Source organism: Cibotium barometz, chromosome 7 (assembly GCF_041138505.1).
Source record: "Cibotium barometz isolate CiBa-2024 chromosome 7, ASM4113850v1, whole genome shotgun sequence".
Classification (NCBI taxonomy): Eukaryota; Viridiplantae; Streptophyta; class Polypodiopsida; order Cyatheales; family Cibotiaceae; genus Cibotium; species Cibotium barometz.
Window position 1 is genome coordinate 20,605,371 of NC_141052.1, and position 26,845 is coordinate 20,632,215.

At 36.9% G+C, this 26,845-nt stretch overlaps 1 protein-coding gene across 11 annotated transcripts in view; it reads left to right on the forward strand.

The window, feature by feature from the left end:
- The first annotated feature begins 223 nt into the window (after positions 1-223).
- Positions 224-26,845, forward strand: part of LOC147636774 (uncharacterized) — an 80,611-nt gene continuing 53,989 nt past the window's right edge. For 3 of the 11 annotated variants that reach the window (XR_015266203.1, XM_086800306.1, XM_086800303.1), the window contains exons 1-2: positions 273-690; positions 3,802-3,856. Coding sequence is in view for 9 of the 11 variants with exons in the window: in XM_086800306.1 (XP_086656432.1) it covers positions 483-690; positions 3,802-3,842 (249 nt within the window). In the remaining 2 variants the exon portion in view is untranslated. Of the gene's footprint in view, positions 691-1,518; positions 1,738-3,801; positions 3,857-14,544; positions 14,562-15,395; positions 15,412-16,531; positions 16,548-16,667; positions 16,685-26,845 lie in introns of those variants that run through there. The other 8 variants (XM_086800307.1, XM_086800305.1, XM_086800304.1 and 5 more) reach the window with 8 other exon arrangements.

The window sequence follows — 26,845 nt, forward strand, 5'->3', positions numbered from 1 at the left end:
TTAAAAAATCAAAAATTGTCCATAGGAAGACAAGGAAGGGGCGAGTAGAAAAGAACATATTTTGAGTGTGCATGTTGTCTTGTCTTACACAAGAATCTGTGAAATTTGAGCCGTGACCACCCTAATCCGGAAGTTCACATTTCACACAGTCCTGTGTATGAAAAGGCCCTGATTTTGGGAGTCTTTGGAATAAAATATTGAACGGTCAAATCGGCCCATGTGAAGAGGTTGTTCCTTGACGCAGAGGTGACAGTCCATCTTTCCTCTCTCTCTCTCTCTCTCTCTACGCGCGCAGGGCATGCTTTTGGGGTCTCGCTTATTAGCCATGGCTGGTGCTGGTGTGCACCACAAGGGGTGCATTCATCAAGAAGAACATACATACATACATAGATAGAGAGAGGGTGCCGCTTACCTTTCTGTTTTGCTGAGTGCCAACCACATGAACGAGCGAGCAGCTTCCTGAGTATTATAGCCAGCCAGCCATGGCGGGAGGAAGCCCATGGCCTTCCGGCGCTTCGACCACCCCGCCGGTGACCTTCTCCAAGGCCTCCTCAAGAAGGCCTACGACCAGCTGGCGCTCATCGTCTTCTCCTCTACCGCCGGTGACCTTCTCCAAGGCCTCCTCAAGAAGGCCTACGACCAGCTGGCGCTCATCGTCTTCTCCTCTACCTCCGACTTTGCCAGCCCCAGGTAGGCCTCCAGCCCTCCACGGTCCACCTGTAGATCTGCCGCTAAACTGTGTGTGTTTTGACGCTGCGGTGCGCATCCTTTGGCTTAAAATGGCAGTCGTTGTTGGTTCTACCTGTAAAGATCAAGTTGGTATATGTATTCTAAATCAACGCTTGACTGCGTTCACGACCTCATCTTATGATAGTAAATTAGACTTACAATGTTATCCTCCTTGGTGCGCTCGCTACCTCATCTTATGATAGTAAATTGGAAGATTAGACTTACAAAGAAGAAAAATGAGACTACTTACATGATAATGGAGGGGATTTAGAATTTCTAAGGTCATGTGTACGTTGCCTATCCATCTAAGACGCTAATTAAGAAAAAGATATGAGTGCAGATAATAGAAAAGATGTCAAAAGTCATGTAGGAGAGTAGCTAGCTTATTGGGTGTGTGTTTAATACATTTAGCCTTGTCTTAGAAGAGTAACACTCGATATTACTACCCTAATTAATATCTTCTTTACGGTCCTCAAACGTAATGTAGTTTTAAAAAAAATCTTCTCTCTCTTGTGAGCTAAGGGGGAAAATCAATCTCTCTCTCTCTCTCTCTCTCTCCGTGTCTACCTCAACTGTCTTATGGGCTAAGCTTTTAAATAAACATATCTTTGTTGATAAAGAGAGCTCTTTATCTTTGTGCATATCTTCACTCCATGCATATTGTCTTCAACACATAAACATTATTTAAATAGCATGCTTTCTTTTATCATGTTGAATATCTTTCTATTAGAAACAAATTGCATACATTAATATAGAAATGCTAAACACAAATCATGACTCTTTTTGTAGGCAGCAAAAGGAGGAGCACATATAAGTTGTTTGTGAGATTTTACATGGCAAATCAAAACTATATCTAAATTGCGTGTCAATAGTAGCAAGAATGTAGGTAACCTACCATAGTTAAAGGTTTAAATGTAGAGGCAATATTGTAGACTAAGATAAGGTTTAATGTTTTGTGTATGTATAAGCTACAAATCATTATTCTTTATTCAGGATGAAGTCATGATCTTCTCTAGTGTCCAAGTAATTTAATCTAAGTCTTAAATAACATATGTAAATTGCATAGCATGTAGACTTCTAAAGTAACACACAATTGTTAACCTTATGAGTGTATAACTAAAAAGTCAAAATGTGTAAAGTTATGATTGTTTGAGGTTGTAAATGAGTATTTATTTAAGTCAAAAGAAAATTTAAGAACAAATATATATATACTCAGTTTAGAGATACATGTGGGTCTAATAAGTCACTGCAAGTATATCTATGTAACTATAAAGTGAATAAAGGGCATGGTATAAATTTTCGGCTAAAGTTTATTTTGTCAAAATGTGAATAGAATTTGATGTACAAAAACTAAAACTTTTTGTATATAAACAACTAATTGTTTTCTAAAGTTTCTTGAGTGATTTCTCTTTTATTGTCTTAATCTCTAATACATTCTTCTCTTTTAAAATACTTTTATTTATCATTGTAATTTAAAATAAACTTAGAATATATCTAATGATATGATGAAGGTGTATTGAGTAGTCATCTAGAGTTTCAAATAGTTGTTAGCTAGTAGTAATTTTTAGTTAAACGGTAGTAAAACTATTTAAAATGAGTAATTAGTCTTAATCATATATTTCTTGTGCAAGTGGAGTTGATTTATAATCAAGATTATATTTTATTTTTTAAAGTTAAATAAATAAGTTGATATTTTTTAATTACATATTGATTTGAAGTTAATATTAGTTGGATTTTTTTTAAATGAATTTTAAAAAAAAAAGTCGTTTGATTCAAAGATCAATCACTTACTAATTGATTTTTAGTAGATAATTAAAAGTATTTAATGATGACCTTTTATCTATGAGCTTACTTATTAAAAGTATTTACATCTTTAAGTTGAAGCTAATTTTTTAATAAAACAAGATGAGAGACTTATTGAGACTCTAGTAAAAGAGACTTAAGATCTCTCTCTCTCTCTCTCTCTCCAGTTTATGTAGCAGGTCCTAATTTATTTAAGTGAATTGTGGTGGATTATATGGATCTTTTTTTTTTCTTCATTGTTTGAGTTAAGAGACTCATCTCATTTGTGTGTGTAAATTATATCACATATTCTCACACACATGCATACGTATACCTACCTATAAACAAACATATAAACCTATAACACTACCTAGCTATTTACATACATATATATATTACTTATCAAATCCCTAAATCTAAAATAAAACTTTAGAAAATATTTTTATTATTAATAAGATTTTCAAAGAAGATAATTATGTATGAGACATTTATGAATATGAAAGACTACACCTAGAAAATGTTGAATCATGGATAAGATATTAAGAAAAAGCTCAATCAAGGATAAAATATTTTAAAATTAAGTATTTATTTTGTAGCCTTAAGAAAATGATTATTTATATTTCTTTACATAAAGAGATTTCACTCTTGATTTATGTTATCATTTAAAAAGTTCTCTAAGATCATAAATGAAATGTGATAAACAATTAAGAAGTCTATGGGTATTGGGGATTCTTCCATTGAATATACACATTGTTTTCCAAGATAACTTATCATGATTCATTTATATACGTGAAATTGCAATGAAAAGTTTTAAATGTGTAATTGATACCAAGTAAAGCTCATGAAAACTCCAAGTGTGCCTTTAATTTAATCCAAAATGTTAATATTTTTTCGCTTTCATGCACAAGGAATGGGACAATTTTTACACTCTTTTTAGTACTAATTGCTTGATTTCTTTAATAATGCATTGATATGTTTGGACCCCTTTTATTAGAGATTTTTTTTGCTATTATTTATTTGTAAAGAATATCATTTTTAGAACTGATCAATTACATGCTCATCTAGAGTATTCACACATATAGTCTTTCAATTTTTAAAACTTATCAACTATATGACGATCTAGAGTATTCACACATGTACTCTTTCAATTTTTAAAACTTATCAATTACATGCTCATCTAGAGTATTCACACATATAGTCTTTCAACTAAATGTTTCTGTCTTTAATTACTATTATATCTCATGCTTTCATGTTTAATGTTTCTTTTCGTGCATGTGAAACCTTGGAAAGATATTAAGAGTTTGAAAGGACATAAACAAGTGGGCACATGATCCGTAATCTTGAGGTATGGTCACATTATTCAAATCTCGTCCATGATAGTGAGTTTAGGTTATGTGATAAGATGTTTATGGACCTTTGCAATTATCTTTTCCCACCTCTTATTCGTCTCTCTCTCTCTCTGTCTCTCTTTCTACACACACACACATGCATGTATCCATAAACATGCATACGTGTCTATGTATGCACACATATTTTCATGCGTACAGATATGTATACACATAGACATATACACATACATATATACATGTCTATGTATGTGTACGCATGTTTGTTTGTGTGTGTATATGTGTGTGTGTGTGTGTGAATATATTTTTGTTTTTTTGTCTCTCTTTTTAACTATCCAAATTACCCTTATGAATGTTTTTAGCTAGTATTTCACTTTCTTAAAATTTGTGTTCATGGTAGTGAGCTTAGCTTGTATTATGAGTAGATGTTTATTAGGGTAACTTTTTATTTTCTTCATTTTGTTCCTTCTCTCTTTATATATGTGTGTGTGTTTACGTGTACACACACTCAATTGTATTTTTGTATATATTTATAAATATATAATTATATACAAAAATATGTATGTCTATGTATATATGTGTATATACATAAATATATATCTATATATATATATATATATATATATATATATATGCACACACACACACACACACACACACACACACACACACATATATATAGTTATCTTTCCATATTTCTATATTTATCTAGATTTTGAACTAGTTATTCTTTAATACATTTTTAGCTAGATTCACTTTATAATCTAATACTTAGGGGTTTTTTTTTCAATCATCTCACTTTATCTTTTATTTATTAGGAATTGTTTCCATTGTGTATTTTATCACAAGTCAAGTAAGTACTTATAATGGTTAAAGTTTTTGTCACTACCATCTACTTTGCCTGCTAGCATCCTTGATTAAAACAAGTTGTGTATGTAGTACAAGTTACAGTGCCACATAACTAGTCATTTAACTCACATACCAATTTTTGCATGAAGATTTTAAAACAAGATGTAACCATAATTGTAACCCACCCTAGTTATGTTGAAAGAGAGATTTTACATGAAGTTGAAAGGTTTTTGCACACAGGTCTGGTACCTTCAAGTTTATCCAGAAAACATAAATATGATTTCATAAGGAGGGCTCTGCAACAGTACAATATTGTTAGCGATCAATTCTACATGAAGGGCAAGGATTTGGTTTTGAGAAGGGTCCCAACTAGAGGAAATCTTGGCCATAATGGATTTATTTCATGAAGGGGTATGTGGAGGGAACTTTTCCTTAAAGTTAACTCTGAGGAGGATTCTTACTGTAGGTTATGTGTGGTCCAGTTTAAGGAAGGATGTTTACCATTGGTGCAAAAGCTCTGAGACATGTGAGAACAAGGAAGAAGAGTGTTGCACCATGAGTTCAGGAAAATTTTTATTTCATATGGAGATTTTGAGAAATGGGTTTTAGATGCAATTGGTCCTCTACCCAACCACAACTGTCAAGGGTAGGACCTTCATCTTAGATTACTTAACCTGGTGGGCTAAGCCTAGATGTGTAAAAAGCATTACTTCAAAGAAAGTGGCCAGGTCTGTTTTTGAAGATATTTGTGTGCAAGATTTGGCATTTCCTTGGAGTTGTTGACAGATCAAGGACTTGGTTTCTGAAGCCATATTGTAGAAGAGCTTATGCAAAAATTCAACGTTACACACAAGTTTTCAACCCCTTATTATCCACAATGTAATGGGCTATTTGAAAGGTTCAATGAGGAGTTGTGTAAAATTTTCACCAAATGTCTGGAAGAACATCCCAAGAAATGGTACTTACATGTATCTTCAGCTATGTGGGTCTACATGACAACTAGGAGAAAAGCTACAACATTTTCACCATACCACCTAGTTTTTGGGAGAAAGGCCTGATACCCATTGAAGTGGAAATCCCCAGTTTGTAATTTTTGTTAAAACATCACGAGAAAGACATAAATGAATATAAAGAGATGTTGGATCTTCAAGAGCTACAACTGGTAAGGAAAGGGGCTTTGGATCACTACATCCAACTAAGTAAAATAGGAGGGCTAAGCTATTTAATGAGACAATGAAGGATAAAGATATTAAAGAGGAGGATCTAGTGCTTAGGTACAACACCAAATTGGATAACACTTTCTAGACAAAATTCCAAATCAAATGGGAAGGACCTTTCAAAGTTTTGCACATCTAGGAGAATGGAACTTACAAGCTGACAGATCTGGATGCTAAAATTCATTCAAAGATAGTAAATGGATATAGATTAAAGACATATTGGTGCAGAGTTATGATAGTCTAGAAAGATCTAGAGAAAGTATATGAAGACTTGGTTGATGATGAAGCTGTTGCAGTAGAAGAGCATGAAGAAGGTTGTTGCTGGATGTATTATTTGCCAAAGACTATTTCAAAGAAACCATAGCCATTGTTTGAGCATGAATGCTTCAACCATCAGAGCGTTTGGAAAAAGATGATAGGTTTTTTTGTGGCCAAGGGGATATGCTCCATGAAGATTTTCACCCCAACCCCAAGAAAAGAAATAATGCATTGGATAGTATGATCAAAGACCTTAGGTAACATAGGATCTTGCATGGGTAGCTCAACATTGGTAACTCATTATAATAAGATGATGTGAGGATTGTTGCGTGGTGGCTATCTGATGGGATTGGGTAGGGTAGGGTAGGTAGGAGTATGCGTGCAGATAGAAAGTAATTGCGCAAGAAGGATACGGGGATATGTAAGAGTTTTTTGGAAGAGAGTTCTACATGAGAGCTTGGTTTTTAGAAGAAGAGTTTTGCAGGAGAGAGTTGGTATATGGTTGAGAAGATAGCTGTGAATTTGGTTAGCATTATGTGGGTTTGTTATGTGTAGAAGGTGATGGGGAATGGTTGAGGAGACTTATATTTGTCTAGAGTAGGGGGTTGCCAGAGTGATTAAGGGTTCTGTGTGGAAGATTGTGTCCTTGAATTCTTTTCATGCACCACTATTGGAAATTGGACGAGATTAAGGATTGCTCAAGAATCTCCCAGCTGTATTTTCCAGTTTAAGCTTGCAAGCTATGGCAACATTTTATATAGTTGTTGATGATTTTGTTGAAGTTGAGAACATAGATCTGGTTTCTTTCATTCTCATGTGTGAGAGATCTCTTGTTTTGTTTTGGTTTTCATTCATTTGCTTAATCTTGACTCCCAGATTCTGTTAGGTGTTGCATAATCTTCTCAAAATATACATATAATCAAGTTGTGTGAATTAAAGAGTTGTTCTTTGGTTTTGGTTCAATTCTGTGTTGCCTAGAAGGAGCTCTTTGGAAGACAAAGCAATAAGTGAAGATTTGTATAATATTGAGTTTATGTTGGGCCAGTCAGCCTGAGTAGGGGTCAATTCTATGTTAGCCAGACATCAGAATAGTCAAGAGGTTGTGTTGGAATCCTGTTCTTATCTATTTGGGATGATAGGAAGCAATTGTGAGGCATAGCTGATTGTTTTAGGTCTGTCTAAGGACAATTATCAAAAGGCTTATTGTTTTATAGGGTGTCTATGTTAGCAATCTGGACACTGGTGGTGGTTAGCTTATAGTTTTTGAGGATTGGTTCTGGTTGTGTTTAAGTGTCTTGAGATCCTTGTGGTGTTAGCTGACTTAAAGGAGAGATTTGTTGTGTCAGCTAGGTCAGTTAGGCTAGTTGGGAGGAAACAATCCTTTCAGAGGCAGTTGTGGAATTGTAGTAGTCAACAGAGAGGTTGAGAGGTGAAATTTGGTTAAGTTGATTGACATTTGAGGGTTTATAGCTGCCAGAGGACATTTTGGGAAGTTTCAATTTGACTTTGCAGGAGGAAAATGAATGAAAGGTTAGAGGAGGGTCAACAGGACAATCAGGAACGTCTAGGGACTATCTCTATAAGTCCGTGGATGCTGGAGGATCGAAGCGGATACTAGAGGATCAATTTTGGACTACAGTATGCTATCCAACTTCGAAAGCAGAAGGCATACAAAAACTGACTTGTCTATGGCAGCCAAGAGAGTTTATGGTCAGACAAAGGTCAGTTGCTTAATTCTGAGAGAGAGGCTTTAGGACAAGGATTTGAGGCTAGCAGATGCTGGAGGACACTTTGGGACTCCAAAGAGAAACTTTTTGGCAAGATACAAAGGACTTTGGAGGCATAATGTGAGCACAGCTAGAGAGGAGTTTAGTCAGATGGATGTCAACTATGGTCAAGAGAGGCTATTAAGTGATAGATTAGAGTCGTTGGAAGTGAGAGCTAGCCTTAGAGGACATTCTAAGTTAGCGGCTGGATTGATTTGGGAAGTTGATAGAAGGTATTGACGTATCCCATTAGGGCAATTGAGGACCAAGGGATAGTGGCTAGGTGTTCTAGTGCCTTTTATAGTTATTTTTTGTTGGGCTATGGTGCTTGTGATAGACTCCTCTCTCAATGGTGTTCTTCTTCAGATGAAGCTATAGAGGTGGTATCATGATGCCATCAACGATGTAGAGGCCTCCCAGATTGAATGGAAAGCTGAAGGGTTTCACGATCAAGGACATAGATCTCGTGCCACCCGAGTCGAAAGGGTAAGTCTTATCTCCCTTCACCACAAGTGTATAGCCACGTGAGTCAAACGTGAAGTAACACTGCCCCATTGTGAAAAGGTGATCTCGGACGATGCCTGGATTGAATGGAAAGGTCAGTGGCCTCCCACGATGATGAGGCTAGACAAGATCCGGCTTGGATCAAATGAATACCAAGGCACTCTAAATCTAGGACAATGGTCCTGTGACAATCTGTGCAAGTGAAGAGGCTAAGGAACGACCGTCAATGGAGAAGTTAGTCATGTACCCTCCAAGATCAAACAAATAGGTAAGGTATACATCATTGATTCTCGATATTAATGTCGTTGTAGTACCAGGGTTGAAGGGAAAGACTGTAAGCCTTTTTGAATCCAAAATCTGAGGTATCCACCAAGTGTAATCAACACTCCTCAGAAGATTGTGGAATGGTCTCGGTGCAGAAGAACCACCATGTATGTCACCCGACTGAGATGTGCTATAGGTGCATCACAATGATGTGCCACATAGTCGGTCACCATGTCCCCAAAGTGACATAGAATGCACCCATAGGAAAATGTCCCGACCCCAAAGAACATTGGTTCATGTTTACGCCCATGGGAGCCAAAAGAACATAGCTCAAAGTTGGCATCATGCACGATCAAGTGCAAACCAATGCCATCATCCACTAAAGCACCACTCAAACAATCAAAGGCACAATCCACTGCATTGATGTGAGTATAAATATGATCCAAACCATGCACTTCATCCTTAAGTGCAAGATCCTCTATGTGTGCGTGATCCATCAAGATAGAAGCATGGTCAATAAGATCACCATAGACCTCATCATTACTAAAGATGGATAAAGTGCCTATACATGAAAGCTAAGTAGAGTCCCCAACCTCAGAGTATTCAGGATCACTAAGGGCACCCCTATAGGAATGATCTATACTAATCCATGATGCCCCTATATGACCTAGATCCCAAGACAGATCTATCTCTAATAACAATGGACCTAAGCAATATCTAGATCAAATGAAAAGCTCTCTAGATCCGTATGCATAATCCTCTCTCTACTTTGAGGTCTCACCGCAAAAAAATCATCGCTTCCTATGATCATGTGCAATGCTTGGCTGCCCAAATATATACACTAAACCCAAGTGAAAGCTACCAACTATGCTATGAGATCTAGGAGTAGAGATAGAATCATTAGATATCCATGTGGATAGAAGACCTAAAAGAGTAGCGTGATTCATCTAGCACTAGAAACTTAGGTCTATGCTCCTCATGCACTGTCGTATGCTCATCAACAAGTAAAGTATCATCATACCCAATCTCAAACATGTCAATGGATGTATCACTAATCAAAATTTGATCCCCATGATATTCTAATGTATCACTAATACACTCAAAGCGTGCACTGAGAAGCCCAAGGTAAATAAGCAAGGTAGATGGGGAGTGTAAATAGAAAAGTGTAATGTCCAACCCTAGTGTGAATGGGTTAAAGAAAAATAAGTTAATTAGGCTAGAACGAAGATGTAAAGGGGTAACGAGAGAAAATAAATCCTTTCTTTTTAACGCCACTGAGGTCTTTACATTTCAAACTCCCTTCTTCTCTCTTTTTTTTAACACTACTGGCAGCCATAGACCACTGTAATGAGATGGACTGAGAGCTTTCTTCAAAAGCACAATAATGCATTCTAAAGCTGATCTGTTTGCAGTTGCTCTTGCACGTAGGCCAAATTTGGCTCTTGCCATATGATACGCCAAGAAAGTATCATCTAGCTTAGCCATGGATTAGCCTAATTAGCTTGGATTAAACAAATCTTGAGAGATTAACACTAAGGAAAATGGAAAGTAAAGAGTAATGATAGATGAAAGATGTCAAAAGGTTCAAAGCTACAATAGTCCTAGAGCACATGCCTTTTATAGTCCCAAGACCCATGTGCCCTAATCCCACATGTAAATGATCCTAAGTCCATGTGCATGTGTATCCTAAAAACACTTTATTAAAAACCATCCCCTCTTAACATGATTTTGTCCTCCAAATCGAAGGGTGGTCATGCATGACAATACACATACAAGAGGCTATATATAAAATCCAAAAATTAAACAAATAGTCCGTATACATCCAAGTGTGGAAATGAAGATCGGGTGACATAAACAGTGTAGAGGATTCCTGGATTTAATGGAAATTGGAAGAGTCACACGATTAATGACATAGATCTCGTGCCACCCACGTCGAAAGGATAGATTGTATCTCCCCATGCCATGAGTGTGCGGCCACTTGGGTCAAACAAGAAGTAATGCCATCCCACTGTCAAAATGTGATCTTCGACATTGCTCAGACTGAATGGAAAGTTCATTGGATGCCCACACGATGATGTGGGTAGACAATATCCTGCTTGGATCAAAAGGAAATCCAAGGCACTCTAAATCCAAGACAATCTAGTGTGCAAATGGAGAGGCCAAGGAACCACCATGTATACCATGACCAAGATGTGCTATAGGTGCATCAGAATGATATGCCACATAGTAGGTAACCAATTGCCCAAAGTGGCATAGAATACACGCATAGAAAAATGTCCCGAGCCCAAAGAACATAGTCTTGTGTCGACACTCATGAGAGCCAAAAGAACATAACATAAAGTCAGCATCCTGCAGGATCAAGTGTGAACCAATGTCATCGTCCACTAAAGCACTACTCGAACAATTAAAGGTAGGATCCACTTCATGGATATGAGTAGAAGCACGATCTGAACCATGCACTACATCCTCAAGTGCCACATTCTCTATATGTGTGTAATGTATGAAGGTAGAAGCATGATGAATAGGATCACTGTCTACCTCATCATCACCAGAGAGACGGATAGAGTGTCTATACATGAGAGGTAAGTAGAGTCACAAAACTCAAAATCTCCAAGATCACTCCTAAAAGAATGATCTATACCAATCCATGATGCCCCTTTATGACAAGTATATGACCTAGAACCCAAGAAAGCTCCATCTCTAATGACAATGGATCTAAGTAGATATCTATATCAAATAAAAATCTCTCTAGATCCATATACATAATCCTCTCTCCTAAGAGGTCTCACTCCAACAAAGTCATCTTCGCTATGCTCATCTACAATGCTTGACTGTCCATGTTACAAGGTGTGCTATGAGAGCTAGGAGTAGAGATAGAATCATAGATGTCCCTGTGAATAAAAGACCTAAAAGAGTAGCCCGACTCATCTAGCACTAGGAACTCAGATCTATTCTACTCATGCACTATCGTATTCTCATCAACAACTGAAGTATTATCATCCCCAATCTCAAACGTGCATCACTAAATCAAAAGCTAATCCCCATGATAGTATAATGCATCACTATGATCCACTGGAAAAGGTAGGAGACATAGGTGTATCATCAATCATAATGCTCGAGATGGAAAGCTTGAGGGATCAACACTAAGTATAATGGAAAGTAAAGTGCAATTTTAAAAGGTTCAAAGCTACAATAGTCCTAAAGCACATGCCTTTTATAGTCTCAAGGCCCATGTTCTTTAATCCCACAATGTAAATGACCCTAAGCCTATGTGCCTAGGCCCATCCCATGTGCATGTGCATCCTAAAAATACTTTGTTACTACAGGAGACTTGTTTCCTTTCATGGAACTTGTCAAGTAGCATTAGTGTAATTTTACTCAAGAATAAGGTTCATGGACTCGAAACGTTAATTTGGTAAGTCTATATCAATCTCTAATACAAAAAGATAATTAAAAAAAATAAACTTAAAATCCTTAGCACCTAATCAACCACCTCGTGAATCTTTTCTCTACTGAGGATGATTGGGTACTCATTTATTTTATAAATGAGTATTATTTCTTTTGAGTAATATATTCATTTTTACAATAGGTACTGTAGTGGCTTCTATTGTCAAACATGGAAGAAATTGCATATCATCAAAGAAGTAAAAGACACAAGCCTCTTTTATCTAGATCCACATAAAAGGTGATGTGGAGTTATTTATTGAATATCAAGAGGTTGATTCTATGATACTGAAAAGCAACAAGAAGTTCCAAGAAACATCTAAAGAGATCATGCCTCCTCCTCATAAGGAACCTTGAAAGCTATCCTTATCCAGTAGGCATGGAAAATTCCTCCACAAACGAGAAAAAAGAATTTTAAAAAAGAAATGAACTACCACAACCAATTGATGTTTAATTTTGATTTGATTTTGTTTAATATGTAGTTTGATGTTTGACACTTAATTTTTTTGCACCATAGGCAAGATATTAAAAACTCATGTTAGGATTTATGGTTTGGCTTAGAATGTTATACTACCATGTGAAAGTCTTATTTGTCTTAAGGATTTTTATTATTTTAAATATTCATGTAAATAATAGTGGCTTTTAGCAAATATAGAAAATCACACTTGGTTTTATTTTGAGTAAGAAAATTTTTGTTCGTTTCATTGAATATATATTTTAGATTTAGCTAATAAGCTTACAAATTATGTATGGTGGTACTCTTAAAGTAGTTTCATAATTAAGAATAGCTACATACCAATTATATATATTCTCTAATATACATTTTGAACTATGTCAACATGTCTAAGCACTACTTCTGGTATTAAAGTAGTTTTGTCATGAAACATAGGTACATACCGAACGATCATACATATCTTTTAATATAAATCTTGAAGTATGTGCCAACTTGTATAAGCACTAAGTCTTAAAGGATTTTTTTGATGAAGCATAGCTACATACAAAATCTTGCATATTTTACAATGTAAATTTAGAAGTATGTGTCGACGTGTATGAGAATAAGTAAAAATTTCAAAGTACACTTCTATTGCAAAGACTCATGTTTGTTTATAGTGTTACATACATCTTTTTCCTAATTATGTATTTCTTCCAACAAGTAAGATGAGTTTTGGTGATAAGATATTTTTATCTTTTTAAAAAAAATATGTGTAATGATGATGCAAATCCATGTAAAATAAAACTTTATTTATTTCCAATAGCCATAAGAGAAAGAGAAAAGGGAAAAAATCTTAGCTACTAAACCTTGAGAGAGAAGTGTAATAAGTTATACTCTCCTAAAAAGAATAAATTATCGAGAAAGTTTTTTTAAAACTATTAAGGTTCTTATTTATGACACATCCCTTAATAATCACATACATATTGCAAGGCACCTAATACCTTAAAATTTTTTATTTAGTATTAGAGTAACTGTTATTTTAAATAAACTAATAAATTTAAGACCTTTAAGACACAATCATTTTCAATATATTTTCATCATAGTAATCAAGCATTTACAAATGACACTAAAGGACGTCTCACTAGGCATTACCAAGTGTCAAAATTATGTCACTATATTAGAGAGATATTTAGCTAGAAATTAAGAGATTAAAAGCATGCATACGAACTCAATACAATGAAATAAAGTGAGATATTTGAAAGCGTTCATAATACAATATTGAAATCTTCATGTGGGACCAAGTGTGAGTTAAATGGCTAGTTATGCAGTAGTGTGTATGCATCCAAATCTTTGCCTAAACTCCCTCTGTCTAATGTATCTGTAGCCTGGTTTTGTTTCCTCTTCACATGTTGAATCTGGGCCTCTTGAAATTTCTGCAGCATCCTTCTGATTTGGAAGCACCATTCCTTGAACTTGGGATTCTTGGACTTTCAAACATTGTGAAGTTGTCTAATGACCCATAAATTGTATCCCTTGATGATAAATGTGCTAATTCTTCTCTTAAGGTACTGTTGGAGTCCATATTCTAAAGTGGCATACCCAGCTTCATTGCTAGTATACACTTGCAACTTAATACCTTCTTAATATACTAATGTACCTCTTGGATTTAACAAAATAATTCCTCCACTGGCAACCCCTAAGCTTCTCTTAAAGGATCCATCAAAATCCATGGTAAAAGCATTAAACATATCTCCTTTAGGGTCTTTTCACCTGGGTACCGTCTTCTTCATCAACTATCTCTTCCCTTAATAGCAAAGCATTTTGTTTGTATGTCAAAATATTTGCTAATGTAGTCCTTGTACTATACTCCTTGTTGTTGAGATGTCAAACTCAACATGAGCTGACACTCACTTGGCACTTACATGACCGTTCGACATTTATATCACTGGCAGGTTTGGTAGTTGGTATCGACATATCTTTGCCAGAGATTCTTTAGCTGGACTACACCGACTAGTCCACATCTACCCACTCCACTTAGTGTGTTCACATTATAGACTACTTGTATATAATCTATTATGTGTGTTAGTCACTTTATCTTCTTTGTAGATATCTTTTGTTGTGTGAAGAAGAAGATGAATTTTTAGTCTCACCTTGTGTATTCTCTTCTAGGGTTTGTGTGAGTGTGTGTGTGCTTGCAAGAGCTCAAGATCTCTTCTTCCCTGCATCTTTTCATGGTATCCGAGTGTGGTTTATGCTAAGGGTTGAGCGGCAAGCAAGAGAAGCACATGAACCGGTACAAGGGTAAGAGCTTCATCTACTCTTCCCCCTTTGTGTTGGCTACTACACCCTTGTCGGGAGCTCTTCAAGAGGAGTTCGGGAGGCACCGAAAAACGAACTCTGATTAAGGAGCTTTCTTCGTGGGAGGAGAGCTACAGGGGGCAACTGTACTATATATTGGACTTAAATTTTTGGGTCAAAATGCATTTCGGGCGCATTTGGACCTCTGTTTTTCAGTCCGCCAAGCGTTCACGATTATTGCGCGGGGATAAGTTTCGATTCTCTGCAAAACTCTATTTTTGGAACTGCATGAAGGTCGTTTGGTTTTGTAGACACTGTGTACTGCAAATAGGTCTCAAAGTTTTCATTAGGTGTATGTATACAAATTGAGGTCCTTGGTTGTGACAGTTTTGGTGCACTATAGTACCGCCTATAGAGAATACAGCAGTTTGTGCAGGTCAAACAAGAGTGTTGTTTTTAGTAAGTTTGTGTTGTAGATAAGATATTAAATGATGGAATAAACCAGATTATTGCAGAGAAGCTTGACAAGAATAACTTCCATGCTTGGAGGTTTAGATTGACCAACTTCTTGATGGAAAAAGGTTACTGGGACTACATTGATGAAGGTGAACATGAGGAGGCACCAGAGATACCGGAGATTAATCCAACTACTGCATATGTAAAAGAATTCAAAGATTGAAATCAAGGAGCAAGGAAAGTTATGTATTAGCTTTTTATCAGCATAGAGGACACTATGATTGGGCATATATAGGATGCCAAGTCACCTAAGGAGGCATGGGACACCTTGGTGAAGAAGTATGAAACTAAGACTAAGGTACGAAAGATTCAATTAAAGAATGAACTTCATACTGTCGAGAAGAAAAATGTATGTAAATGATTATGCCTTGAAGATAAAGGGCATTGTGGAATCCCTTGCATCAATTGGTGTTATGATGATGATAAGGTGAAAAGTGTGTGTCTACGTGGGCTCGAGCCACAATACAAGGCGTTCAAAATGTCTATTCAGACTCGGGAGAGCATTCCCAACTTCACAGATTTGGTGTTATCAATGTTGATCATTCAAGAGAAGACTTTGGGTGAAGATCAAGAGTCTCTCACAAAACAAAAATAGTTCAGAGCAGCAGGCCTTCTACACAAGTTTAGGTAGAGGAAGAGGTAGAGGTTGTGGACGTGGCCAAGGTGGTGGCTAAACAGGTAATCAAAAGTATGGTTATCGCAGTAGTAACAATCCCAGGATTCACAACAACAACTCACAGGTGGAATAGGCTAGTTTAGAGGCAAGGGGAGTCAAAGAGGTTGTGGTAATTGGCAAAGGTAGCATAATGATACACAAGGTTGTTTCGTTTGTGGTAAGCCTAGACATGTGTAGGCATATTGCTATAAGAAGCTGAGTGACATGTGAAATAAAAAAGTACATCAAAACAACTATGCATCCTCCTGCAAAAATAATGAGGATAATGAGAGGTTGTTTGTTATGCAATATATGGTTAATGATGTGTTTGAAAATGATGTAGCAGGCATATAAATATGATGTATGGTATGAGGATAATGAGAGGTTGTTTGTTATGCAATATATGGTTAATGATGTGTTTGAAAATGATGTAGCAGCATATAAATATGATGTATGGTATGTTGATTTAGGTGCTTCGAACCACATGACAAGTCATGTGAGTGGTTTAAGAAAATAAAGAGTCTTGAAAGACTAGGTTTTGTTGAAACAAGGCATGGCACTGCTCATCGGATTGTCCATGTTAGAGATGTGCCATTGTTTATGCAGGATGGTAAGGTGAAGTACCTTGTCGATGTACTTCATATTCCGAACATTACAAAGAATCTACTTTCTGTTGGCCAGATGATTGAGCATGGTTTGCAGGTCTGGTTTAACCCTCATGGATGATATGTAGAAGACTTTAAGGATAAGTGTAGGTTGATTTTAAAAGGAAATAGATTGGGAATAATGTTTACATTGAATGTAAATATGCTTGAAGTGAGTACTGCAATGTTTGCAAATGGTTCAGGAGTTATTGCAGATACAGAAGTTTGGTATAAGAGAATTAGGCATGTAAATGTGCAAAAAATGAAGTCCATGCTGCAGACTAAAGAAATTGTGAGAGGGTTGCCTAAGTTTAAAGTTGAAGGTATGCAGAAAGTATGTGAGGCATGTCAATTTGGAAAGAAAACAAAGCATGTATTTTCATATGAGAGAAATGTGAGCAGGAATGTACTAGATGTTGTGCATTCAGATGTATGGGATCTTGCAAAGCCTATGTCTATGGGTGGCTGCAAGTACTACATAACATTTATTGATGACCACACCAGGAAAGTGTGGGTGTAATTTATGAAGGAGAAGAGTGAAGTGTTCACTCATTTTTAAAATTTCAGAGTGATGGTGGTTGAAAAATAAACAAGAAGCATGTGAAGTGCCTAAGGTCAGATGGAGAGGGAGAATACTTCTCCAATGAGTTCTCTGAATTCTTGCAAAAGAATGGCATTCAGAGACAATTTACATGTAGATACACTCCGTAACAAAATGGATTTGCTGAGCGAAAAAATAGGCACATTGCAGAGATAGCACGAGCATTGATATAGCAGAGAAGAATATGCTGCATAACTATTGGACTCAGGCTGTGTCTACAATAATTTATATAATGAATAGGACTCCTACTCCTACTTCAGCCATACATGATGTAACGTCAGAGGAGAAGTTTACTGATAAGAAACTTGACTTGTCTCACTTGAAAGTTTTTGGATGTATAGCATATATGCATATGCCAGATGAGTTGCGTACTAAGCTAGATCCAAAGGCTAAAAAATGTGTATTTACTGAATATTCCCTTGATCAAAAGAGATATAGATGCTATAATCTTGCTACATGTGAGGGTAAGCAAGGACGTTGTATTTGATGAGATGAGTCGCTGGCATGTTGCTGAAAAAGATGCTGTTGGGGCTGATGTAAGTGGAAATGTGGCTGCACAGAATGCAAGTCAGCAACTACAGTCATTAAGTGGACTAGGAGAATCCTCATCTAGTGGTTCTGTTGATAGACCATGGAGTGGCAGGCTGCATCATAATACCAGTCTTGGAAATGTAGTTGGCACATCACATAAAGGTAAAGAGAAAAGGGTTGAGCCCCTTGGTATGCCAGATATTTTTGCAGGGCATTCTCTTGTTGATGGTGGAGAGTCTAGTGGCTTAGAGATGAGCCTTGATGAGGAGCTTGGGATTCTAGAAATGAGGACACCTGGTGTGAAGAAGGCTATGGAAGCCATGAATGCAAAGTTACAAAGATCTGGAAGAGTCAAAAACCCTATGCAGAGGTTGACTTATGATGGTTATGTGGCACATCACTATGCTTATATGGCGAAAGTTGTGCAGGTTGTAGAACCCACATGTTTTGATGAGGCTATTTGAAATGTGTTGTATATAAATGAGACTTGGGATTTGGTGCCGTTTCCTTAAGGCAAGAAAGCTATTGGCTGTAAGTGGGTGTATAAGGTGAAACATAATAGTGATGGTAGCATAAGCAGGTACAAGGCTAGATTGGTAGCCAAAGGATATGTGCAGACACATAGGATTGATTATGAGGAGACATTTTTCCCTGTGGTTGTAACGATGGAAACTGTGAGAGTTGTGATTACGGTGGCTACAGCTACAGGCTAGTTTTTACATCAAATGAATGTAAAAAATATGTTCTTGTATGGTGACTTGCAAGAAGAGGTGTATATGGATCAGCCACCAGGTTTTGAGGATATAGATTACCCAGAGTAAAAAAATGTGTTCTTGCATGGTGACTTGTAGCAACAAGAAGAGGTGTATATGGATCAGCCCCGAGGTTTTGAGGATACAAGTCACCACCCAGAGTATGTATGTAAGCTTTGTAAGGCCTTGTATGGGCTGAAGCAAGCTTCACAAGCATGGCATGAAAATATTGTTGAGTATCTTGTCACTATTGGTTTTCATATGGCAGATGCAGATCACTCTTTGTATGTGAACAAGAGTGATAAGGGTATTGTTATCATCATCATTTATGTAGATGATCTTATTGTTGGGGGTGACAACTTGGAAGAGATTGAGTATGTGAAAAGTCTTCTGAAAAAGAAGTTTGCGATGAAGGATTTGGGAGATTTGCGCTACTTTTTGGGAATTGAGGTCATTCGCACACCTGAGGGTATTTGGCTCTGTCACCACAGAGAGTATTTGGGAATTGAGGTCATTCGCACACCTGAGGGTATTTGGCTCTGTCTCATCACCACAGAGAGTATTTTTGGGACATGTTGTCCAAGTATGGCATGGAGATTGGGCAGGTAGCATCTCAGACAAGAGATCTACCAGTGGATTTATGTTTTCATTGGGGATTTTTCATTGGGGAGTGCTGCTATGACATGGAGCAGCAAGAATCAGCCCATTGTTGCCTTGTCTAGCATAAAGGATCTACGGTGGCAGCGTGTGTGAGGTAGCTTAGTTAGGCAAGCTACATGTTGATTTAGGGTTGCATGTGGAGAGAAAGGTTGTTATATGTTGTGACAATCTTAGCAGTATACAGCTGGCCAGGAACCCAGTTCTCCATGCACGGACAAAACACATTGAGGTACATTACCACTTCATCAGGGAGAGAGTCTTGGAAGGCGACATCGACTTAGCCTACGTCAGCACATAGGATTAGGTCACTAACCTCTTCTCACGAAGGTCTTGGGAGAGATGAGAAGCTCTGCAAATTTCAAGATATGCTTGGAGTTCATGAGCTAGAGTTGAGCTTGAGGGGGAGTGTTGAGATGTCAAGCTCAACATAAGCTGACACTCTGACGAGGTGCTTGCATGACTGTTCGACATTTATATCACTGGCGGGTTCGGTAGCTGGCACCGACACCTACAGCTCGACTACACCGACTAATCCAATCTACCCGTTCCACTTAGCGTGTTCACATTATGGACCACTTGTATATACTCTATTATGTGTGTTAGTCACTTTATCTTCTTTGTAGACCTCTTTTGTTGTGTGAAGAAGAAGAATTTTTAACCTCTCACCTTGTGTGTTCTCTTCTAGGGTTTGTGTGAGTCTGTGTGTGCTTGAAAGAGATCAAGCTTTGTTCTCCCCTACATCTTTTCACTCCACTATGTAAGTGAATTGGAACTCTTACAACTCAACCAGCCATTTAGAAAATCTCTTTGATGGAAGGTCATATTGAATCAAATGGGGAAGTAAAGAGTAATGTGTCAGTATAGTGAAAGGCTTAGGAAGTGAGTAAGACCTGAATTTTATTAAGGCAAACACCACAGATACCATTACCAGTTGTGCGCTAAAATAATTCCTTTCTCTAATTGTCTTTGTTCTGCTGCTCACAAAATATACCAGCCTTATAAGAATGCTCTCTTCCTTGCTACAACCAACAACAGTACTGCACCTATGGCATCTTCTCCTACACTAGGATCTATAAAGAATTCCTTAGTCCAGTCTGGGGGCATAACAACTAGTAGTGTGCTCAAAATTTCCTTACCTTGCAAAAAGGCTTCATGTTCCTTGGCTTTCCACACAAAGAGATCCCTTTGGGATGCTTGTTGTAGTGGGTATAAATCCTAAGAAAGAAGATAAATGACTCTAGACAGGTATCTTAGCTTAATTCTTAGGGCTTGTGCTTAATTTCTTAGGGTCTTCCATTCTACCAAAAATATCCACAATAAAATATGTGGTATTTTTGTAAAAATTTTCATTAATGCTTATTTTAAACCACAAAAAATAGCATTAAACTCACTGAATTCCCTCGCAACGTTGATTCGTCCATTGAATAGTAGTAACATGTGTTCCAATTGCCATATCAACGATCCACATGCAAATCATCAACACAAATCAACAAAATAACATTTTTATTAGTAAATATTAAAATTTACTAAAAAAACCAAAAAATACAATAAAAAAGAAAAATAACAACAATTAACTAGAGATTGCTCTGATACCATTGTTAAAACCCTAAGATCTCTCTAGATAATTATTATGCATAGACATGCATAAATCATGCATAAACTCATCCACCCGACCGAGCCCAAGGGATACACACATGAAATATAATTAAATACGTCATACCTTTACCTTGATTTCCCATACCATCAAGAGGTATAACTCCAATCCAATAGTATGTAGCTATAGTGTGTATGCTAGGTGAGTAGTTATGATCCTCTACACAAGACACCATAGTGTGTATGCTATAGTGTGTATGCTAGGTGAGTAGTTATGATCCTCTACACAAGACACCATAGTCTAAGCCTCCAAGCCTCCCTTGAGTGTGCCCCATGCCCCTATTATATAGGAGGGCTCTCAAGTGACTCTTGACTCTCCATTTCCCATGTGTGACCCTTGGATGCCTGACCCCTTAACCCTTAAGGTTAGTCCTAACCCATGCTCCCATGCTCGCAAGCCTAATGTGGGTTAGCCTCCTAGTATATGCACACATAATGTGCATATAACAGGTAGTAGCTATACTATTGTTGGTTGGCTTGGGGCCACTCATGCTTGCAACCTTCTTCAAGGGAAAGAGTGTTGATCCTTCTAACATACCAATAAGACTATTATGTCCACCACCACACATAAATCAGAGAAACATAGCTACATTTTAAATGGGGCTCATGCTTGCACCCTTCTCAAGGGAAAGAGAGTATAGCTTCTATAATAACCAAGAAGACTATTATGCCCACATCACCACCCATAATTTAAATAAACACACAATAAAGACTCCCTTTTCAAGTCCATATCATATCCTTCATTCTTTAGATTCGTCTTCAATGCAAGGGCATTTTCTCTAAGCCCTCCCATCTTAGAAAATGGAAACAATCTACATAATGGAATTTTGGGACATCAAGAACCCTACACTTAGAGATTATATAGTGTCATAACATACTCTTGAGTCCCTTCATTTCCTACACAAGAAACAATGGAGAGATTTTTCCACTCACTTGCTTTCACGCAGTTGTGGTTTTGAACTTTCACCAACACCTTTTTATCTTTGTAGTTTCTTCTTTGCATTGGGAACCATGAAGACCTATTAATTAACATAAATCCATGGCATACAAGGTCATATAAAAGAGTTCATAATTATCAATTTTTTGAGTAATAGGGTTAGTGTGCTTTTATGTCACTACAAATATATAAAGTGCTTAATTTCATTATGTTTGTATTATCTTAAAGACATTAGGTTAGTAAAAGTACTTCATTATGTTGATAAAAGCATTTTATTATGTTAATAAAAATATTTCATTATGGTAGTGAAAGTAATTAGGTTTGTACAAATTGAAAAGTTAGTCTCAATTAAATTATGTTGATAAAAGCATTTTAAATTTGAGAAGCTATAACAACCTCTTACTTTTAATGAACTAATAAGTCCTCAAAATATTGAAGCCATGATTTTCCCATTTGAGAAATGATTGAAGAACCCTCTTATGGCTACCAAGAGACAATGAATGTCATATGTACGCTTAATAAAAAACACAAATCGCCAAGAAAGTGTACCTTGTACCCCACTACTAGAAGGGTCGCAATGGACATTAATGAGGACATCCGTTGTATCTCCCAAATGACATGCCTACCAAGTTGAGTCGAGAGGAGTTAAGAGTTTAGCACATGCCTACCAAGTTGCAAGTTAAGAGTCGATCACTTTCCTACGCTTCTTATTGAGTCAAGAGTTAAGAGTTGATCGCCCGCCTGTCAAGTTGTGAAGAGCTTCCAAGCTATCTTTGATTTGGTGTAGAAGATGACTAGGGGGTACGTGAAGTTAATTAAAATAAATAATAATAAAATGACGGTGACAATATTATATATGTCCAAAGTAGTATGACAATTAAAGTATTTATGAAATGTAAAGGATACTATTTTATTTAAATCTATAAAGATATGTACATAAAAATGAAAGTCTTTATGAAATGTATAAAAATATATATTTTCATAGAGAAGTATAATTATTTATTAATGAATTTGTATATTTGTCTAGATACATATTTATAGCTTTAATTTATTAAGAATTAGTTATAGATTTGCTAATTAGTTTTCATGAAAATCATATTATATAGCTATAATAATAATTAAAGTAGATTATTTGTTATGGCAGATTAATATAAAGTAGATACATATAAATCCATCAATTTATTTAAAAGTATTTACAAATGTGTTTATAAATATCTATATACAAACAATATAATAATATTTGTTTATGATTATGTTTCATAAGTAGTATATATTCATTGAAGCAAGAGACTTATATTTGTAAATTCAAAAAAGAAATCAAGGTTCTAGCACGTGAATAAATTGGACTTAGCATTCACGAGTTTTGAATTGAGATATAAAATAAAGGTTTTGGATTTCAAGGAGGAGTAAAACTTTGAAGGTGTCCTCATGATTGAGATCTCCTATATCACGTTCTCCATGTTATTAAGGCTCTTTTTATTATTGAATCTATGAATCATGCATGGTATGAAAACCATGATTGTTGTTCTCTAGCTCGTCATTTCTATTTGTTCACACAAAGTTAGCCTTGTTTTTATTTCAATGTTGGTGACTTTGTTGCAACAAACCATGTCATTTGTTGTGGTTTCCTTTATTTACATTGCCTTTGAACCATCTCCCAAAACACTTTCTATAATGTGTGATACTCCACTCTTTGAGTTAGTAACACATGATTTACGGATTTTTTTTAATCTCACGGCTACAAAATTTCATATACAACAAGTATGTGAACATGATAGGTCAGAGAAAACTCCTCTTTTGAACTCGAAAAAGGTCTAACTTGGATACAAAATAGATGGCTAGGTGCATTGAAAGTTCCATATTCTATTAAAAACTTCACATTCAACTTACAACAACTCATTAGGTAGGTTTGAGCCACGTCTAGGAGTTAGCATCCTAAGGAGTCTACTTATGACACAATGCACCATCCATATAAAAAAAGCCATGGACTCATCCGCCGTTGTTGAGGACCAGCAAGGTCAGTCAACCAGATCCATGCCCGGTTTCAGAAAACAACTCTTACCCCTTGTTCCAATATCTTCCACGACGCACATGTGGGTATCTTCAGCGACCCAGAGCCGACCCCAAGCACCGTATGGTCAGCACCCTCTAGGATCCTTCGCAGGTCACCTAGCGCTTCACTCATAGGCCGCTTCCTTGGTCCCTCATCCACCATACCAGAAGCTTACCATTTAAATCGAACCGAGGCTGGTCAAGACCTCGGCCGATCTTGCTACGCGAGACGTCCTCCGTTGACTCTCCGTCAGCTGTTGTAACTTAATCAGTTAGGTCTCCACGACATTCACAAGACGATCAAAATGCTTTCCCAACATTCTTGACATATTTACAAACAGGTCACAAATACAGTTTCTATAATGAACTCTCATCTTTCCACATTATCCCTCGTGAGTCCACATTACTTATTCCACATTCAATTCATATGTGTACCCAATCACATCATTTTCCATCTCATCACATCAGATTCATTCACATCACATATCATTCATTCACATCCCATATCATTCATTCACATCCCATATCATTCATGTCCTGATTCACATGCCATCACATCTCATCCATTCACTCATATCGACGTCACATCCTTTCACATACACATTCGCATTCATTATTCCACCTACACCTCCATATTCGTGCATCCACATCCATATCCACATCTATACATCCACATCCACATCCACATCCGCATTCACATTCATACATCCACATCTATACATCCACATCCACATCCGCATTCACATTCATACATCCACATCCGCATTCACATTCATACATCCACATCCATATCCGCATTCACATTCATACATCCACATCCGCATTCATACATCCACATCCATATCCACATTCATACATCCACATCCATATTCATACATCCACATCCACATCCACATCCACACATCCATTTCCACATCTACATTCATACATCCGTATCCATATCTACATCCATACATCCATTTTCACATCCACATTTCCACATCCACATCCACATCCACATCCACATTCATACATCCACATCCACATCTACATCCATACATCCACATCCACATCTACATCCATATATCCATTTTTACATCCACATTCATACATCCACATCCACATCCATACATCCATTTTCACATCCACATTCATACATGCACATGCACATGCACATCCATACATCCATACATCCACATCCACATCCATACATCCACATCCACATCTACATTCATACATCCACATCCATACATCTATTTTCACATCTACATTCATACATCCGCATCCATATCTACATCCATACATCCATTTTCACATCCACATTCATACATCCACATCCACATCCACATCCCATCTACATCCATACATCCATTTTTACATCCATATTCATACATCCACATCCACATCCATATATTCATATCCACATCCACATTCATACATCCACATCCACATTCATACATCCACATCCACATCCACATCCATATATTCATATCCACATCCACATTCATACATCCACATCCACATCCATACATCCACATCCACATCTACATTCATATATCCACATCCACATCCACATCCACATCTACATTCATACATCCACATCCACATCCATACATCCATTTTCATATCTACATTCATACATCCGCATCCATATCTACATCCATACATCCATTTTCACATCCACATTCATACATCCACATCCACATCCACATCTACATCCATACATCCATTTTCACATCCACATCTATACATCCATATCCACATCCATACATCCATATCCACATCCACATTTTTACATCCACATCCACATCCATACATCCACATCCACATCCACATCTACATTCATACATCCACATCCACATCCACATCCACATCCACATCCACATCCATACATCCATTTTCACATCCATATTCATACATCCACATCCACATCCACATCCACATCCACATCTATACATCCATATCCACATCCACATCCACATCCACATCCACATCTATACATCCACATCCACATCCACATCCACATCCACATTCATACATCCACATCCATATCCACATACACATGTATATCCCTTCTTTCATATATACATCCGTATTCACATCCGTGTACTTCCCATCTCATCCTTTCACATATCCTCTCAACCCTTTTCTCATCTCATTATTCACATTTACATTCACATCCACATTCATACATCCACATCCACATCCACATCCACATCCATACATCCACATCCACATCTACATCCATACATCTATTTTCACATCCAGATTCATATCCATATCCACATCCACATTCATACATCCACATCCACATCCATACATCTACATACATCCACATCCACATCCACATCCACATCCACATCTAGATTCATACATCCACATCCACATCCACATCCATACATCCACATCCACATCCACATCCACATCTACATCCATTTTCACATCCATATTCATACATCCACATCCACATTCATACATCCACATCCATACATCCATATCCACATCCACATTCATACATCTATATCCACATCCACATTCATACATCCACATCCACATCCACATTCATACATCCACATCCATATCCACATCTATACATCCAGATACACATGCATATCCCTTCTTTCATATATACATCCGTATTCATATCCGTGTACTTCCCATCTCACCCTTTCACATATCCTCTCAACCCTTTTCTCATCTTTTTTTTCACATTTATATTTATTTCCATTACACCACATCTTATCACATCCTATTTTCATCTTATCGCATTCATTCACATCCTATCGCATCCCATACACACATCCATTCTCATCCTATCATAGTCCATACACATCTTATCACATCCTATTTTCTTCTTATCACATCCAGTCACATGCTATTACCATTTAATAGCTTTTTCTAGATTGATACTGATAATAGGACTTTTTCTAAATTTCAGCCAATTGCTTGATCTAATTAAAGATTCTTTTTCTGAC